The sequence below is a fragment of the Lutra lutra genome, chromosome 2, assembly GCF_902655055.1.
Source record: "Lutra lutra chromosome 2, mLutLut1.2, whole genome shotgun sequence".
NCBI lineage: Eukaryota > Metazoa > Chordata > Mammalia > Carnivora > Mustelidae > Lutra > Lutra lutra.
This window is the reverse complement of record NC_062279.1, coordinates 24,755,326-24,775,191: the sequence shown is the minus strand read 5'-3', so window position 1 is coordinate 24,775,191 and position 19,866 is coordinate 24,755,326. Positions and strand designations below refer to the sequence as shown.

The 19,866-nt window shown below is 39.6% G+C and overlaps 1 protein-coding gene across 2 annotated transcripts in view; it reads left to right on the top strand.

Moving 5' to 3' along the window:
• FGL1 (fibrinogen like 1) overlaps positions 1-6,585 on the top strand; it is a 29,562-nt gene extending 22,977 nt beyond the window's left edge. The window contains exons 4-6 of one of the 2 annotated variants that reach the window (XM_047716297.1): positions 1,244-1,332; positions 1,533-1,720; positions 6,041-6,585. In XM_047716297.1, coding sequence (XP_047572253.1) covers positions 1,244-1,332; positions 1,533-1,720; positions 6,041-6,200 — 437 coding nt within the window. In that variant the 3' untranslated portion in view covers positions 6,201-6,585. The remainder of the gene's footprint in view (positions 1-1,243; positions 1,333-1,532; positions 1,721-6,040) is intronic. The other variant, XM_047716288.1, reaches the window with a different exon arrangement.
• Positions 6,586-19,866: the final 13,281 nt, after the last annotated feature.

Below are 19,866 nucleotides of genomic sequence, written 5' to 3'. Positions count from 1 at the left end.
GCTAGAGTGCCAAGGCCAACAAGAGCCCACACTCTGCCCCACTCAGTAAGGGTCAATCCAGCAATCCCTGCCCAAACAGCCCTGATCTTGTTTCCAGGACCGCTGTGAGCCTGCATTATCTATTCCTCCTTGAAAAGATTGTCCCTCTGGTGAGTACACCCTTAAGCCTGAGGGAAGGCAAAACAACAGCTTTTAGTGGGGGTATAAACAGAGCTTTCCTGTGCAGCCTGGAACAGCCACAAATGTGGACAAGGTCCCTTTCTGTGAGTGATGGGGATAGAGATAGAGATAAGAAAAGAGGAGGCAGACCATACATGAGACCTGTGTGACGGGGTCCAGAGGGTCTCTCTCCTTGGGCCTCCACATTCTGGCTTGGAACCCCAAAGAGACTAAGATACTAAATTCAAACCCAGTCTTATAGGTAATTGTGAAAGTTTAGTTGTCAAAGTAGAAGGATAGAATATATATTATCTAACAATTAGTTTGACTTATAACTTTCTGGTTCCTGACAATAATTCTGTTTTTCAAAAAAAAGAATAGTCTTTGTGATTCAGAAATGATGAGAAAATGGAGAAAAGAAGATCACTATGAGGATACCAACTGGTTCAATTATTATTTACTTTTAAGATCAACATTCTTATTGAAAGTAAGAAAAAGAAGATAAATGTTTAAACTTCTTAAAACTTCTATTCTTTCATTGTTAGGGGGTTTTTTGTTTGTTTGTTTTTCCTAGACAGAGAGAGAGAGAGAGCACTTGTGTGAGCAGGGGGAGGGCCAGAGGGTGAGGGAGAGAGAGAATCCTAAGCAGGCTCCATACCCAGGGTGAATCCCAATGCAGGACTTGATCTCACATCATGAACTGAGCCAAAATCAAGAGTCGGAAGCTTAACCCACTGGGCCACCAAGGCACTGCTTATTGTTATATTTCTTAATCTATTAACTAAATAATTACTTATTTTCTGTTGTTCTTTGTCAAGTGAATTGCACTAGCTTTTACCTGTGATAGATCTCTAGAAAACTCCCACCTTTAATATTGTGTTTCTAGCTATTTTCAAGTAAAATACACAATAAAATGTTCATGTTGTAAACACACTGGAATCACTGTTCATTCTTTGAAAACTGACTCATGGCAGAAGGAAATGGTTTAAGTAAATTAGAGCCAGGAGTTGTTTTAAAACCTCAATAAATCAACGTCATCACACATCAGAATATCCTATAATTTCTTGCTTGTTTGTTTTTTCAGGAGACTACACTTTAAAAATTGACCTTGCAGATTTTGAAAAAAATAGCCGTTATGCACAATATAAACTCTTCAAAGTTGGAGATGAAAAGGTACTGAAATTTTCAGATAAGTAACATCATGAATTAATGTGTAAAATATAAACCCTGAAGTCGGGGAAACAAAGATATGTAATAGGACCTGTTCTTTTGGTTATTAAATAAACATATTATTAACATTAATATTAATTCTTAACATTAATTTAACACATTATTGTGACAATTGATAGTGGAAGTTGCCTCTTTTCCTTTAGAATTCCTATGAGTTGAATATTGGGGAATATTCTGGAACAGCCGGAGACTCGCTTGGAGGGAATCTTCATCCTGAGGTGCAATGGTGGGGTAGTCATCAGAGAATGAAATTCAGCACACGGGACAGAGATAATGACAACTATGAAGGGAATTGTGCGGAAGAAGATCGGTCTGGCTGGTGGTTTAACAGGTTTGCATTTTATAAACATAGTTGTGATGGTGTTGATGATATTTCACTGGTGAGCATTAATTATAACATGAGGTAATGTTGTCTCCTTTGTAGTACTCACATTATTAAGTAATCATCCTTATTAGAATTCTTCAGTGATGAAGTATTTTTGAAGATTTGTTCATTGTGTGCATTAATAAAGCTTGAGAGGTGTTATAGAAATAGATCAAATTACGACTTATGCAAAAATTGCTTGCAAAACAAAAATGGGTGAGTTATAAACAGTTGACCACAAATTAACATTAAGATATAGAGAACATTTATATAGGAGAAATATTTTCAGCATTCTAATAACCAGTTTGGTCTTCACCTTCTCCTATCATATGAAATGGCCGCGTTATTTTTGTAATTTTTTTCTGTGTAAAACTACTTTTCAATCACTGTGACTTCCATTACATCACTGAATCCAAGCTCCTCTCAATAGAGAAATTTCCTCTACAATATTCTTTTTTTAAATTTTTAGTTTTTTATTAACATATAATGTATTATTAGCCCCAGGAGTACAGGTCTGTGAATCGTCAGGCTTACACTCTTCATAACACTCACCCCATAGCACATACCCTCCCCAATGTCCATAACCCAGCCACCCTATCCCCACCTCCCTCCCCCCAGCAACCCTCAGTTTGTTTTGTGAGATTAAGAGTCTCTTATGGTTTGTCTCTCTCCCCAGTCCCATCTTGTTTCATTTTTTTCCCTCCCTACCCCCCACGACCTCCCCACCCTGCTTCTCCGATTCCTCATATCAGGGAGATCATATGATAATTATCTTTCTCTGATTGACTTATTTTGCTAAGCATGATACCCTCTAGTTCCATCCACGTCCTTGCAAATGGCAAGATTTCATTTCTTTTGATGGCTGCATAGTATTCCACTGTGTGTGTGTGTGTGTGTGTGTGTGTGTATGCATATATGTATGTGTGTACATATATAAGGCGCCCCTCCCTTCTACAATCTTCTTGACACCTAATTCCACCCTCTGGCTGAATATTTCAGTGTTACTTTTTCAGCTAGTCCATTCCATTTTTTTAATTGCACTCAGTTTTTCCTTTTATTAACTTGAAATCTGCCTTCCTATATCTTGCCAGATTTTTTTCTCAGTAGTTAATAGAGCAACTGTAAATCTTTTTCAACAGAACCCTGCAGGCAATGGTTGAGAAGATATTTACTGTATTCCTCAATATTTTCTCTTCTCTAGGCCAGGTATTCTTGACTCGTTTAACTGTTCTCCACCCAAGATGCTTTCCAGATAGCTCCCTTTGTTGTAATTACAAAGTTTAGGCAAGAATGGAAACTTCATACAGTCTTCCTTAAAAATAACCCAATGGGTCTGCTGTGTCTGCAAAGCAGATGTGCTCCCACTGCTAGGCAGTGAACAAGTGTTGAATGGCTTTTCTCTTTAGAAAACGAGGACCATGGGGCGCCTGGGTGGCTCAGTGAGTTAAGCTGCTGCCTTCGGCTCAGGTCATGATCTCAGGGTCCTGGTATCGAGTCCCACATCGGGATCTCTGCTCAGCGGGGAGCCTGCTTCCCTCTCTCTCTCTGCCTGCCTCTCTGTCTACTTGTGATCTCTCTCTGTCAAATAAATAAATAAAATCTTTAAAAAAAAAAAAAAAAGAAAACGAGGACCACCTCAAAATGTCTAGACATTAAGATTTTCCATTATGGAATCTTCAGTAAGTGAGTGTTTCTGGAGTGTCAGATTTTCCATATTATTGAAGATTATGCATTAAGTTCCATAATCCAAATTTTAACCTTATTTTTGTGATGTAAGTACTTTTAAAGCATTTTGCAATTCTCTATCTTATTAAGTGGAGGTAGACAAGGAATATGTTAATTTTCCCTAAAAGTATGAGATTCCTCCCCAGGAACATCCGTTATGGGATGTGCTGCTTTTGGAGTTGTAGATTCTATGGCAAGACAGCTAGTGGTAGGTAGAGTGGCGTGTTAAATTGAAACTAAGTGCTTGTAAAAAAACAGAGTTTTCTCTGGACCTTGCTTTTTTAAAAGTTTGAGTCCATGTAATTTTTGGTCACTTGTAAAGGAACTAGAGCACATACAGCAGTGAGAGAGGACAGAGAAACAATGGTGTCTTTCCATCTTGGCAAATCAAAGGTGATGAGAGTCTTTTCCCTGGTGGTTTTCTTGTGTTTTTAAAAAGGATTATCTTCCTCCTCCTTTTTCCTCCCCTGTCCTTCTAAATTAGCATATGTAAAAATGATCAGCATTATGTAAAACTTATTATCCATAAATCACTAAGTTGCAAGATCTCTTAATGTTTGATTTGGAACAGAAGGCCAGACACGGAAATAACAATCCTATCAGTTAACATTACCATGAACTTCCCTCATTGACTGGCTGCTATTGTATCTAAAGGTCAAACAGCACATATTAACATGGGCAAATAAATGATTTACTTGACTCTAGATATAGGGGTTCAGAAATGACAAAGAAAGGCAGTTCAGTAGCCGGGGCTACCAAAGAATCCTTCATTATCCTGAAGCCAAAGGAGATGATATATCTGTACAGGTGGAAAATCAGTAAAGGTGGGAAAAAGTCAATTGTTCCAGAAGTTTGGTGCTATTTCTACCATGCCTCCGATTCCTCTTGTTTAATCCTATCATCCTCTTCTTCCTTACCCTCATTTTTTTTCATCCTCAAGTTCTAACGTACATGAAATGTGGCACTTCATAATCATCCCTCACCTACAAGGCATCCTTTCACCACATAGCAAACCAGTCACTGAGTGTGGATGTCTTCTCTGCTTTGCTCATGCAAATGCCCACAGCCACTTCACCAAGGGAGCCCCAGCCATCTCCCCAGCTATTTGCAAGTTCAGGCTGCTTCAGAAACAGCTGGAAAATTGGTCTTAGAATAGCAAGATTTTTTATGTTTACCATGCAGTCAATTTTCCTAATGGGATTCAAATCACAGACCCAAGAAAAATTGTATACATAGTAAATGTCTCTAGGAAAACAGAGATAGGCCAAAATATAAAATCAGGAGGCTCAGTTTAAAGTACTTTTTTCTAACATTACTTTCTATGCAGTTTTTTTTTTTTAAGATTTTATTTATTTATTTGACAGAGAGAGAGATCACAAGCAGGCAGAGAGGCAGGTAGAGAGAGGGGAGGAAGCAGGCTCCCTGCTGAGCAGAGAGCCCGATGCGGGGCTCGATCCCAGGACCCTGAGATCATGACCTGAGCCGAAGGCAGCGGCTTAACCCACTGAGCCACCCAGGCGCCCCACTTTCTATGCAGTTTTAAGAACACAGTAGGTTTTTGATACTTGCAGAGTTAGCATACATGGTTTCAGTTCTATCCCGTTAAATCAGGAGACTGGAGAGTCAGCAATAGCAAATCACTAAGCTGGTTAAGTGATCCACGCCAAAACTCAGCATCTAGGTTACATTATATGCTTTTTTGATTCAATAATTTAGATACTTTCTATAGATTTTTTCAGAACTATCCCTTGTGAATGTTCTCCTTATATCCTATTGTCTGCCATCTTCTCATTGGTTAATCAATAAAGAAATAGGTAGCAACTCATTCCTAAGAGCACACAGGAAATTATTACATGCTCTAAGTTATCCAGGGGCAAAATGTACAGGTTTTAAAGGAGGAAGTGGGACATTTTAAAATTTATGATCAGTCAACCAACTTATCTAGATCGGAATGATATATGTTAAAAAATTAACTCGGCAACTCAGACAAATGATTGTTGGTTAATCGCTGGAAAAACTTTAAGGGGTGGTTTAGGTTTTGTTCCTACCCTTGAGGTTAAAATAATGGACATGTTGGCGATTTTTAAAGGGGGAGGAAGGGAGTTTGCTGTGCAAAAGCTGAGTATCAACAGCAGAAGGATGAATGTCTAAGTCGAATTATCCAGGGAAGCTGGCAAGAGAGCGCCCGGCCCCACCTGGTTTTGTTAACCGGCACCATGCTTTCAAAGGCTGAAGGTTACAAAGTCGTGGTTTTGTGTGCTTGTTTTCCCTTTTTCTGTGTAAAAGCCATTAAGAACAGAAATGCTTTTTTTCTACAGGACACTGCAGGTGACCTGGGTTGTATCTTAAGATTTGTTATAGCAGTTAAGATCCATCCGTGTGAAAAAAAACCCATCTGTTGTAGAAATCTCCTGACTTTTGGAAATTAATCAATATTCCCTTGTCTGGCAAAATGGCAGGATTCATAGTCAAAATGAATTTTGATCATTTGCTAGCCAATGAAAGGGTTTAGGAGGGCGATTTTCTGTCTGACTGTTCTGTGTGTATTTTTCTTCCCACTAGGTGTCACTCCGCAAACCTGAATGGTTTATACTACACCGGGTCCTACAAGGCCAAAACGGACAATGGGATTGTCTGGCATACCTGGCATGGTTGGTGGTATTCTTTGAAAGCTGTGGTGATGAAAATTAGGCCAAATGATTTTATTCCAAATACTGTTTAATTTTCCCTGGTGGGCTTTCTTTCTGTAATTAGTCTAGGTTTAATGTGATTTGAAAAATAGCACTTCTGAACATATATGTGCCTATATGACGATGGTAACGGTTATGGGTACTTCTTTTCATTCCCACTTACCTTGATTCCTTAATGCACTTCCAGTACAGAAAATATTTGTATTCTTCAAATAAATATAGGTTATTGAATTCTTATGTGCAGAAGGTTACAATAAGCGCTTATGTTGAACAAAAAATAAAAAGCACAGACTATATAACACGTCTTGGGTAAATACATATTAAATCAAGTATACATGCAATTGAAAACACACATGAAAAAAATCCAGTAAGTAACAGATTGCCAAATCAACTGCAGAGACAATAAATATGAGTTAGAATTTGGTTTTTGTTTGTTTATCCTTAAAAGATTTTACCCACTTGCTAGAGAGAGAGTACACACAAGCAGGCAGAGGTAGCAAGGGAAGCAGGCTCCCTGCCGAGCAAGAAGCCCAATGAGGGACTCAATCCCAGGACACTGAGATCATGACCTGATCGGGAGGCAGGCGCTTAACAGCTGAGCCACCCAGGCATCTTTGAGTTAGGATTTGAATGCAGGTCTCTGACTACAGAGCTGGAACTCATCACCACAGTTTAGGGTCCTAATCACTATAAAATATTATCCTGTATTTTTAGGACATTTGTGTAGGTTAACACTTCATTTTAATTCTTACACCAGCCCTGTAAGGTATTGGTACCACCACCACCACTGCTCCTCACCCCCCCGCAATTGACAAGCTGAACATTGGTGGATCTGAGACTTGGTGACTACTCAAAGTTACAGAGCTTGTAAGCCAGGGAACAAGGACTCAACTCCAAATTCAGACGCAAATTCTGATCCAAAATCCAATGTTTTGCTACCATGCTACCGTTTCTTGTGGATAGAACTTGGAACTTGGATAAGTGAGGTGGAGGGAGAGAACCTTTCAAGTGAGGGTAAAAGTATGAATAAAGGCAAGATAGTCTGAAAAATAATTGAGTGCCAACTGTTCAAGCCCAAGTGAAGCTCATTTTTTAAATAAAGATATGCACTAACCATATAATCAGAAAAATATAAATAATTTTAAAAGCTGATGGTATAAAGGAAAAATACGTTCCTGGGGAAGGTAGAGCAGGGGACCTGACCTGGTTTGGTGGGAAAGGATAAAAAATCTTCCTGGAAGAACTAACTTTTTGAGCTGAGATTTTTAAACTGGGTGTATATGGGAAATCATTGCAGGCTAAGGGAAACATTGTATAAAGTACACAAAGTAGGAAAGTTTGGGAACAACAAAACAGGTTAGAGAGGCAATAGAGTTTAGTGACCCTTAAATCCTTAAACTAAGGATTCTGCCACCTGATAGCTGTGTGACCTTGAGTAAGCTTTTTAGCTTCTCTGGGCCTCAGCTATCTCATCTGTAAAATGAAATTATGATAATACCTGCCCTCAGGGTTAGGTTGAGGATTATACAAGTATTTCAAATAATTCTGTGCAAGGTAAGCAGTGAATAAGAACTATGTGATTATTAAGTGAATAGGTATTCAGGGACAATAATAATAGGTATCTTGAATAATAGTTCACATAAAAATCTTAAGGTTAGTTGTACTTTATCCTCTAACTGGCGTTTCCCCGAAGCAGTGCTTCTGAACCTTTAGTGGCACACATGTTAAAAATGTAGATTTTTTATTTGGGGCTGCGGCCTGAGGTTCAGGTTTTTTAAACAAGTTTCCAGATGGAGCAGATGTTGCTGGTCTAGGGATCATACTTTGAAAGCAATGATGCAGGGAACTGAGTTCTATGGGGTTGTAATAATACAGAAGAAAAGGGCTCCTTGATCAACTGCATTTAGGAGATGATCTATTGAACAAAATTAAATAGATTGCTTCTCTTTTTTTTTTAAAAAAAGATTTTATTTATTTATTTGACAGACAGAGATCACGAGTAGGCAGAGAGAGAGAGAGGAGGAAGCGGGATCCCCGCTGAGCAGAGCCCAACGCGGGGCTCGATACCAGGACCCCGGGACCACGACCTGAGCCGAGGGCAGAGACTTTAACCCACTGAGCCACCCAGGTGCCCCAGATTGCCTCTTTTTAATATTCAACTCTGCATTCTGAAGTTCTAAGAAGAGCATAAAGTGGTCTGCATTTTTATATTTAGTCAGGACTATGGTCAGCTGTTAGGTATACGTCACGTGATTATGGCAGTCCAAACAAATGGGGATTTGTTCATCTTACTTAACAAGAACTCAGAACATTCAGCGCTCCGCAATGTGGAAGCTGGTATTTCTGCAAATCACTTTGCTTTTTCCTCAAAATCCCAGGTTGCCCACTGCAGTTCCTGCTTCAGGTCCATGTCAAAAACAGGAAGAAGGGTGAAGGGTGAACAGACTTTCATTTACTCCTTTTTGGCCAGACTTGTGTTACATGGTCACTCCATCTGGAACTAAGATCATGAAAGAGAATATTTAATTTTATAACCTTTAGAACACACAGGCAAGAGGAGTGTCTGCCGTGCCTCCTGGATGTTCATTTCTTTAACGCAGTCTTGTGGGAACACTGTTTCATAAATCAGACTTTGGGAAGGTAGAAATAATGGGGCACCAGTGACCACTTTAAATATGGGTATTATTTGCTCAAGTAGTAGCCTGAAGAATTCACACAATTAGGAGATCAAAAGAAGAAAGGTTTTTAAAGGAGGGGAAAAAAAAAATGATTCCATGGTGAAGTAGGAGGGTAACTAAGCAAATATAATGTTACATAAATCTCAGTAGAACAGTTTTTCAATGCAGAAGGAATGATTTTAAAAACTTTAGTGCCATAAAAAGATGAAAGAGAAAGCATTCAAATGAAAGACCACTGGATTTAGTGATAATGTTTTTTGTGTTTTTCAATTTCAGTGGACTAGGGGAAGAATAGCCAGAAGCCAGAAAATAAAAGCAGTTAGAATAAAATAGATCATTTGAGGAGTTGAGATATAAAAGAGGGAAATTGATCTGACTGGTTTACCTGAAGCCAAGACATGAGGAGACCCCAGTCTAAAATAATATCCTCTGAAATGCCACCACTAAGGAGTTCTTTTTCAGGCTTTATGGCTTTTTAAAATGCAAAGAGGCTTCTAATTTATAGCAGCTGATGACACATTAGGATCAATAAACTCATGAGTGCTTTTTGTGTTTTTGTTTTTGTTTTTAATAGAGCAAAGTATAGAGAAAATGTAAGAAGGCTGATTGCCTGACACAATCAGAAGGGTATTTCTACCAAGAAACAAAAAGTATTTTTTTTTTTAAGTGAGAAGGGCCTATGTTCCTGAAACCTGAAAGTACCAACTTCACAAATTTGTCCAAGTCCTAGAGTTTCAGAAAGGCTGTGAATCATAAAATCAAGATCTATCCATAAAGCCCATAATCTATCCTTTGGCCACCACAAAATTAGCTGGGGAGAAAGACAAGTCAACCTATAGGAATTACACCAACTGATAAACAAGATTCCAGTCAGACTGTCAGGAACTTAAATTTCACCTTTGTCATTTTTTTGGTGGCAAATTACATCTCTGTGCTGAGTAGTCTCATCTCTAAAATGTGAATAATAATATAGCCACCAGGTTGCGAGGATTAAATGAGCTAATTGTGCTGGGCACATGCAGTGAGCCTCCGTTCTCCAGTTTCCATGGTTCAGCTGCCTGCAGCCAGCCACACTGGGAAGCAGGTGATCTTCCTCCTGAAGTATCGTCAGCTCACTTGCTGCCTAACCTCACAACACCTAATCTCATCAGGTAGGCGTTTTACCATCTCACAGCATCTCAGGAAGAAGGCTGAGCACAGCGCAACAAGCTATGCTGAGAGACTGCATTCATGTAACTTGTGTGAAACTATATTGTTATAATTGTTCCGTGTTATTAGTAATTGTTGTTAAGCTCCTACTGTGCCTAACTTACAAGTTAAACTTTAGCATAGGTATGTACATATCGGAAAAAACATAGTCTGCATAGGGCTGGGTACTGTCCAGTTTCAGGCATCTACTGGGGTCTCGGAACTCACGTATACCCCACACATAAGGGGGAAACAACTGTACTAGGTGCTCTGTAAATATTTACTGTGATGATGATGGTAATGCTAATGAAGAAGAGGAAAGTAAAACGGAATATGATAGTGGTGAACTGGAGTGTTCTCAAGGGTTGTAGGTGTGAGAAGAAAGGAAATGGTCAGAGCTTTTCCAGATAAGAGCATATCAAATGAATTTATGACTCTGGGTAAACTATATCTTCTTTACAAGCTCAGCAGTTCAGGTTCTTAATATTACTGGGATTTTAAATCCTCAAACAACAACAAACAAACAAAAAGCCAAGCAACTGGTGGCTCAGCTAGTTAAACACCTGACTCTTGATTTTAGCTCAGGTCATGATCTCAGGGGCGAGGGATTGAGCTCTGCATCAAGCGCTGTGCTCAGTGGGGAGTCTGCTTGAGATTCTCTCCCTTGGCTTCTGCCCCTGCCCCCTGCTCTCTCTCTCAAGTAAATAATTCTTTAAAATCTTCAAAAATTAGGGGTGTCTGAGTGGCTCATGGGTTAAGCCTCTGCCTTCGGCTCAGGTCATGATCTCAGGGTCCTGGGATCGAGCCCCACATCGGGTTCTCCACTCAGCAGGGAGCCTGCTTCCCCCTCTCTCTCTGCCTGCCTTCTCTGTCTACTTGTGATCTCTGTCTGTCAAATAAATAATTAAACTCTTAAAAAAAAAATCCTCGGGGCGCCTGGGTGGCTCAGTGGGTTAGGCCTCTGCCTTCGGCTCAGGTCATGATCTCGGGGTCCTGAGATCGAGCCCCGCGTCGGGCTCTCTGCTCTGCAGGGAGCCTGCTTCCTCCTCTCTCTCTCTCTGCTTGCCTCTCTGCCTACTTGCGGTTTCTCTCTGTCAAAAAAATAGGTAAAATCTTAAAAAAAAAAAAAAGCCTCTGGAAGTATGAAAAGAACACTGTCTCTCAGGCTCAACTGCTGAAAAAAAAAAAAAAAAAAAATCCTCAGAAATTAGAGATTGACACCACGGTCTACAGAATGAGCCCAGAGGAGCATTAGATTCTGACAACATGCGTCAAGTTCCTTGCAGGGAACAGGAAGGTCTTCTCCTCTTCTCCTTTCATTTGATGTGGCTTAATTTTTATCTATGATATATATTTGGGTTACACGTAACACTTTGTGATTTTTGTTCTTGTTGGTGGGGGGAAGAAAGCTTTTATCTCTAAAAAAAAAAAAGGTTTAGACTTCTCCCCTTTTCCCTTCATTTTATAGATCAAGAAATTTCCTGCATTTTTCAGATGACAGGTATTTCTGGAAAGGACTGTTACTCCCCTGACTCAGATGAATTAACAAGCTTTGTATACCCAGGGCTGTACTCTGTGTTCTCATGAATGTTGGCACTTCATTTAGAATACTGCCTTAAAAAGCATATACACCCGGGGCACCTGGGTGGCTCAGTGGTTTAAAGCCTCTGCCTTCAGCTCGGGTCGTGATCTCAGGGTCCTGGGATCGAGCTCCGAATCGGGCTCTCTGCTCGGTGAGGGGCCTGCTTCCTCCTCTCTCTGCCTACTTGTGATCTCTGTCTCTCAAATAAATAAAATCTTTAAGAAAAGAAAAAAAAGCATATACACCCGGTAAAAACTCTGCTCTATGGTGGACAAGCCCAGGACAAGCCACAACCTTTCAAAGAAGATAAAAGAGGGAATTAAGCATTCAGTCATAACAAGCCAACCTCGTCTCACGGAGAAAATGACATAGGGTATTGTCTCCTTAAGTCCTGGGGTGTTGGCACCGTTTGCAGTTTCTAGGCCTTTCTAATTATAGATGTGCTGTGTAACATTGCCTCCACCTGTATGTATAACCTAACAATGTTGAGCACTCACCACTATCAAAGACTTTTCCAGCTTGAACTAATTAATTCATACAATTCCAACCATCTGGGACAGATAGTATTATTACCCAGCTTTTACAGACACAGAAAATTGCAAGAGACCTTCTCCAAGGTCACGTAGCAATGGGAGTGGGGCCTGGAGTGTATTTTGGAAGTACTAGCTTGTTACGTGCATGAGAAGGCGACAACATTACAGAGTTTAGATTTAGGAGTAATTTGATTTTTTTTTTTTTATCAGGGTGTTAAACAGATACTGCTTTGTTTGCCACTGGCTCACTCTTTGGTTTCTTCTGTAGCTTGTCTCCCAAATGGAATGATCATACCCTTAGGAATTACCATGCACGGCAAAATTCTTTGGAATACCAGGTAGTTTTGGAGCAATGAAAGGTTGTTAACATGGGCCAGCTGTTTCAACTCTCTTTCTCTATTACACCTGTAGTATCTCTTTTCAGTTGAGTGATATTAGAACACAGAGCTCTTGAAATGTAAAATGGAACCTCTGAAAAGTCAGTTATAAAGGCTTCTCTGTCCTCTTCTGGGAGCCAACCAACTAATTCAGATTCTTCGGAAATCGCATATTCCTCAAAGAAGGTCCTTTAGAGATAATACCAGCTTCTTCATCACTAGTTTTAGAAAGATTAAAAATAGCCCATGTTTCCCTAGTTATGATAAAGTTAAATTTGAAACAACACTAAGTAACTCATGGGTGGAAAATCACCACCGTTGCCTTGCAGCTTTTTTGCTGGTCGAATAGTTGTGATTTGAAAGCATGTTGTATCTTCTGGTATTTATACTCATGGTGAAGAGCCAAGAAATCATATGCTTGGAAAAAACTATATATGTGTGTACCTTTCCAAAAAGTCAAAAGCTGATAAACTTTTATATAGGCGATGATTATGCAAAGTAAGAAATGTCAAGTGAAAATTATATCTTAACAAGAGTTCCATGTTGACTCAGACTGGTAGGACCAGCAAAGAAATGATTCTGAAAACTTTTAGACTATGTAAGGAATTTGGTGAATACAACTAAGAACCTCTTCTAAATAGGGATCTTTTGAAATCCAAGTTCAAAGAACATCTGCATATTGTTTGTATGTGAGTCAGCATGTAATAGAATGTGTTACTCAGAGGAACTTGGAGTTTGGAAGGATAATGTGTTTTACTCTCAAGGCTGTTTTCAATATCAAGTTGTAGGTCTGGGCTATTTAATTTTTAACAAGTTCCATAAGTAAGTCTGATTCACCTCAACCTTCAGGGATCCTTGGTATCATTCCTCAGCACCCTTCTCCTTCAGAGAAGCTGAGCAGTTTGATATATTAGTTGAAGGACGATCTTCCAGGATAAACCTAAATGTGAGAAAGTTTAAGTGAAAAGTTCAGAGATATATTCTCACACAGCTTTCTGAAACAGAGCAGGGAAACGACTATGCTGTGGTGATCACAGTATGCAGATGTCTCTCAGGTGTGCTACCCACATTCTTGAACAACTCCTGCGGATCAGGTGGCCCGAGGCAGGACGCTAAGACAGCTGGTAAGCTCTGCACACTCATTCCTTCAGTCAGCACGCCTGGGTCGGACTACCTGCCAAGGGGCATGATGCCAGCTGTCCCTCTTCTTGTTTCATAATTTAACAAAATACAATCCCTGGAGCTCACTGATGACTTTATTTCTTTGTAGGAAAACATTTATCAAAGCTAAAACAGGGGTGACACACCGCTATTCTTTATACCATCTCTGCCATCATCCAAAACTTCCTGAAAGAGCCTATTTAGAGACTGAAACTTTTCCATGCTGGATGCAGGCCCAGAGGGCTTTTTTTTTTTTTCCTCCCGTTAAGTGTGGGTCAGTCCATTTGGCCATTTTCAGTTACATTTTTTTTTTTCCCCTCCCTTATATCCGTAAATAAAACCTGTCCTACACAGTATTGCTTGCCAAGATGTGAGAAGTCCTCAATAAATAATTCTTTCTGGGCCAGACAGGGGTTTAAAACATAAAGGTTTAAATATTTAAAAATAAATATTTGTTCTTTTTCCCTAAAAAATATTTTGTTCAAATTTCCTAAAGTAACAGAAAGAAAACATAAGAAACCTTCTTATGTATTAAGAGGGGATTTTTGCATAGTGTTAATGGGGAAAGTTTCCAGAGGTGGCAGGATATGAGGACATTCTTGTTTGCTTTTTTTTTTTTTAACCACTAGTGTTTATTGGCAGGAAAGGGGGTACCAGACCTGAGGTCCTTCCTAGGGTGGCTGTGAGCTGGGTTCTGTCATCTTGGTAAGACACTGTGGCCACTGTTTCCAGAATTGAGGACAGTTTGGGCCTCTTCTCCCTGCCTGTGCAATGTGGGTTCTGGCAGGGTGATTGACTCTAATGGCCCAAGGACAGCTTGGTGGGTCTGCTCCTGCTATCTCCTGGGTGGTATTAGACTGGCTTTGTTTACCCTGCAAAGTTATAGTGGCAAAGGACACCATCCATAGTCAACTTTCTTCACAGATCCAATCCTAGGAGAATCCAGGCATTTTTCTCTCCTGTCTTTGTCCCTTCCTCGGTAAGGGACCAGCCTGGTGAACTCCCTAGACATTGGCTGAGGCCTTCATGTTCCACCACTGATTAACATTCTCTGCCACAGCTGCTCAGTCTTCAGAAAGGCTCCATGTGTGGGCCTGGGGACAAGTTCAGTCACTAGGAGCTGGTGTTGGGGCCTTAGTCCTTCAGGTATGTTCTCTCTTCTACCTCCTCAGATGTTGATTCACCAATGCCTCATAAGGTAATAATAAGGAAGGACTGGAATGTCTTCCCTTCCTTCTCAGGTAATGGAAATACCCCTCAAGCAATAGCTTTATTTATTTTGGCTCTAACTTTACTGTTCGGAATTTCTGGACAAAAAGGAAGGGAACTTTGACTGGGTGTACCCTGTAAATCACATCAAAGACAAGGACGCCTCCTCTTTCCGTGTCCCATATCACTCCAATGCACATGAGAGCTCATTGTCAGAACTTGTTTCAACATTTTCTATTAATTATCACTTGAAAGCATTACTCAAAGCTAAGCTGGAAATTGAATATCAACTTTGCAAAATTGAGTAGAATTTAAGGTCTTGAGATACTTGTTCCTCTATGTACGGTATTAGTAGTTGTTACCAAAGAATATATACTGACTGGGACACCTGGGTGGCTCAGTCAGTTAAGTATCTGCCTTTGGCTCAGGTCATGATTCCAGGATCCTTTGATCAAGTCCCGCATCGGGTTCCTTGCTCAGCGGAGAGCCTGCTTCTCCTTCTGCCTGCTGTTCCCCTGCTTATACTTTCTCTCTCTCTGACAAATAAATAAGATACTTAAAAAAAAAAAAAAAAAGAATACATACTGACCAAATAAAATAACTAAGAAAAAGTATGAAGTACCTATAAAACACAAACAACATAAATACAACATGAATAGAAATAATTTCCTCAGTCCCCAGTGTTTAGTTTAAGGTCAGATTCATTGCAATCTCCTGAAAGACATACTTGTTTTCTAAATAAGTTTTCTTGGTCCAGACTGTTGGATGACATGTAACTGCCAAGGCAGCAGAACTCCCTGAAAGTTTCCAGCATTGGGTTTCCTTGAAACAGGTCCGTACAAGGCTCAGTCTTCTAAAGCTGATGACTTTGCCATGGTAGGTGCTGACCATTGACTGTAAGCCATCCGCATTCTTACATAACGTTTCCAGTGGTTGTACAGTTGGAAATATATATGGGGCATACCCTTGGCAAGCGTTTGGGTTTAATAATCCTTATCTTGATGTTGATTAGAAACTTTCAGCTGGATGGTTTGGTATAAACAGAACTCTAAAAAAGAAGATGGGTGTATTCATCTCCGTGGATCTGTTATATCAAAATTTTCATGTGACATTATGGGACAGTGATCTTTGTTATCTACAGTTCCCTTTAAAAAGCAATATAAAGGGATTGATTCAATTGATTGTTTATTTGGCAAATGTGTTTTGAGTAACAGATATGTTATTAGTCACTACAGCAAAATAAAGAAAAATGAACCGATGCAGAGTTCATAGTCAAATGCAGTAACACAACAAAATAATTAGAATAGGTTAGAATCAAAACACAGTAAAATAATTAGAATGTCTTTGTACTTTGTCTTACAAAAGTAGCCTGCATGAAATGCTATGGATCTTCCAAAGAATGAGCTACTAATTAGACCTGAATTGGGACAGTGAGTTGAATAGAATTAATTCACGTTATTCACAAAGATGATGTAGCTACTAAATATGAGCAAATATGATCTTGGGGTCTATAATAGAAGTATAATATTTAGAATCAGAATAGTAGATATAGGTAGTGACTACTTCGTACTTATCCAATTATTTATGGGAATATTGGGTTCAACTGGGGACTGAAATTAAAAGGATATTAATAAACCATAAACTGATTCAGAAGAAACCATCCACAGTGAATAAGATGAGTAATATTTAGCTCAACTGGTATATCCAGAGAGAACTTTAAGAGAAAAACATACAAGCAGTCAGTAAATATGTAAAGGATTTTTTTGAAAAATAAAATGTATTATGATTATTACAGAAGACCTCAAGAGTAAAATAAATAAATTGATTAAAATACATGATGGATGGAAACTGAAAATATGCTAATTTTGGCTAAAGTTAAAAGAATATCCCAGAATCAGAGCTATATAAAAGAAAAAATAATCTGCCTCTTGAGGTCATAAGATTACTTTTGTCCCGGGGGTTTACTTAATTGAGGCTAGACCTTTTGTCAGCAATATTGCAAATGCACTCAAGTATCAGTTGGGTTGTTAAACCAAGTGACCTTTTTTGTCTCTCCAAATCTTAAATTTTATAATTTGGAGTTGTGGTTTTAATATTACACATTATTTCCAAGGCATAACAAAGTAGATGAGTGTTCTTTTAATCTCTGCCTTTTGATTGTCTTATGACCAATGCATGACAGTAGTGGGTGATAAATGAATCACTTAGCAAGTGACAGCCTTAACATACTATACTAAGGTCTTGGTGGTTAATAATAAGGTCATTCTCTACCACCCAGAATATCTTGTGATTCAAAACTAGTGGGGGAAAATGTACATCAAGAAACAAACAAAGGAAGTTAGCATGTTGATGTTGAACAAGGGCTAAGTGAAGGCTGAGAGAAAGACAGCACCAAGAGGGACAAATCATGGAGCAAAAGGTATAAGAATCCTTCAGCCAGAACAGGAATACAGCTGACACTTAACACGGTGTTTACTAAGTGCCAGACGCTGTTCCTGGTGCTTCATTTCTGCTTACACATCAATCCTCGAAACAACCCTATGAACTAGGTTTTATAATAATCGTCCCCTTTTGATGAATGAAGAAACATAGGCACATAGAAGTTAAGTAATAATGCCTAAGATCACATAGCTACTAGTTGATGAACTGGGATTTGAACCCAAGTATCCCCACTCTAGAATTCACACACTTAACAACTATATAAAGAATCTCTAAGCTGAGAACGAAGGAACAAGTCATAGAGGAAGAAAGAAGTAAGGGTAAACATTAAAAAAAAAAACACAAAAAACGAACTACTAAGCAGAAATGAACTAGCAATTCCAGTTCCTTAAATTCCACCTAAAAAAGGTAAATAACCATTATACATGAAAGTCTTATTTAAAATCAGGGAAAATGGGAAATTTTTCATAATGACATCCTAATTCTCCTCTGTTTTATTTTATTGATTTTCTCAGTGTTACAAGATTCATTGTTTACGCACCACACCCAGTGCTCCATGCAATATATGCCCTCCTTCATACCCACCACTAGTCTCTCCCATCCCCCCACCCCCTCCCCTCCAAAACCCTCAGTTTGTTTCTCAAAGTCCACAGTATCTCATGGTTTGTCTCCCCCTCCGATTTCTCCCAATTCACTTTTCCTTTCCTTCTCCTAATGTCTTCCATGTTATTCCTTATGCTCAGGGTATTCATCCTTTCTGATGGCTGAGTAATATTCCATTGTATATATGGACTATATCTTCTTATCCATTTGTCTATTGAAGGGCGTCTCTGTTCTTTCCACAGTTTGGCAATTGTGACCATTGCTGCTATGAGCATTGAGGTACATATGGCCCTTTTTTCACCACATTTGTATATTTGGGGTAAATACCCAGTAGAGCAATTGCAGGGTCATAGGGTATCTCTATTTTTACGTTTTTTGAGGAATCTTCACACTGTTTTCCAAAGTGGTTGCTCCAACTTGCATTCCCACCAACAGTCTAAGAGGTTTCTCCTTTCTCCATATCCTCTCCAACGTGTGTTTATATTTTTTAAAGATTTTATTTATTTATTTGTCAGAGAGAGAGAGAGAGAGGACACAAGCAAGGGGAATGGCAAGCAGAAGGAGAAGCAGGCTCCCTGCTGAGCAAGGAGTGGGAAGTGGTACTTGATCCCCAGACCCTGGAATCATGACCTGAGCCAAAGGCAGACAGTTAACTGAATGAGCCACCCAGGCATCCCTGTTAGAATCATTTTAACAAATTCACTTTTGAATGTCTTTCAGGCACTTGCCAGTTGTGACTCATGGATCTGACCTAATGCCCCAATGATACGAGCCTGGAAGGATTTCATTTGCAATTATATATAGGGACAAAGGAAAGAAAGCACCTCTTTTAATCCTCATCTCTATACCCAAGCTCAAACTCAGTCAGGATGAATGAGAATTCAGGCACACTCAAATGCGGAGTAGTTAGAAAAGAGTATGTCTTTCACGTGGCTGGCGGTGGGGAGCAGTAGAAGAAATGTCCAAATGCTATTCCACCCCATAAACATTAATCTGCCCCTGCTGCTATGGGCCAGGAGAATATAACATTCAGTCCTCCCTCTGGATCCTAGATATTTCTCTCCCATGAATTTGGTACAGGTAGTGTTGGATGGGGGAAGGGCTCACAAAAATTCTTTACTATTTTTAATGAGCTGGCCTTGTTAGAGTTTAAGCCATGATGCTAGGCAGAAATTCTAGCTTCTCCCTTCTACCTACATGGCAGGATGGATCCTTGAATCTGGGAATAGGGGTTGACTGAATTCTACCTTTACCAGTTACATTCAATATGTTCCACATTAGTTTTACAGAATGTGGCCTGATACACCAACATGTTAACATTCGTAGAGACATCACAAAGTTTTTGTTTTTTTTTTTAAAGATTTTATTTATTTATTTGTCAGAGAGAGAGAGGGAGAGAGAGCGAGCTCAGGCAGACAGAGTGGCAGGCAGAGGCAGAGGGAGAAGCAGGCTCCCTGCTGAGCAAGGAGCCCGATGTGGGACTCGATCCCAGGACGCTGGGATCATGACCTGAGCCGAAGGCTGCTGCTTAACCAACTGAGCCACCCAGGCGTCCCGAGACATCACAAAGTTTTACTTTGGTAGATGTAACCTTTCAAGCAATTTCTAAAAGTTTGTTAATTAAAATCTTGTGGGATGTACCTTAATCAAACACCACCTAGAGCCACTGCAAATGAAAGTCCAAAGCAAATAAGCGAATGAAAATCCAAAGTAAATACCCAATTGTTACCTCTAATTCAAGTCCAAATGTCCAATCTGTGTTTACATGATGAGGGAAGAGGGCATAAGGACGGGAAGGGAGAGAAGTGGCCCACAGGGAAGTCTAGGAAACATCTAAAGGCATTTGCAGGCCTTAAACATGTGTCATTTATTTATACAACTTGTATTTTAGAATCTGGAAAGCCATAAAATCTTACAGAAAACCCCTA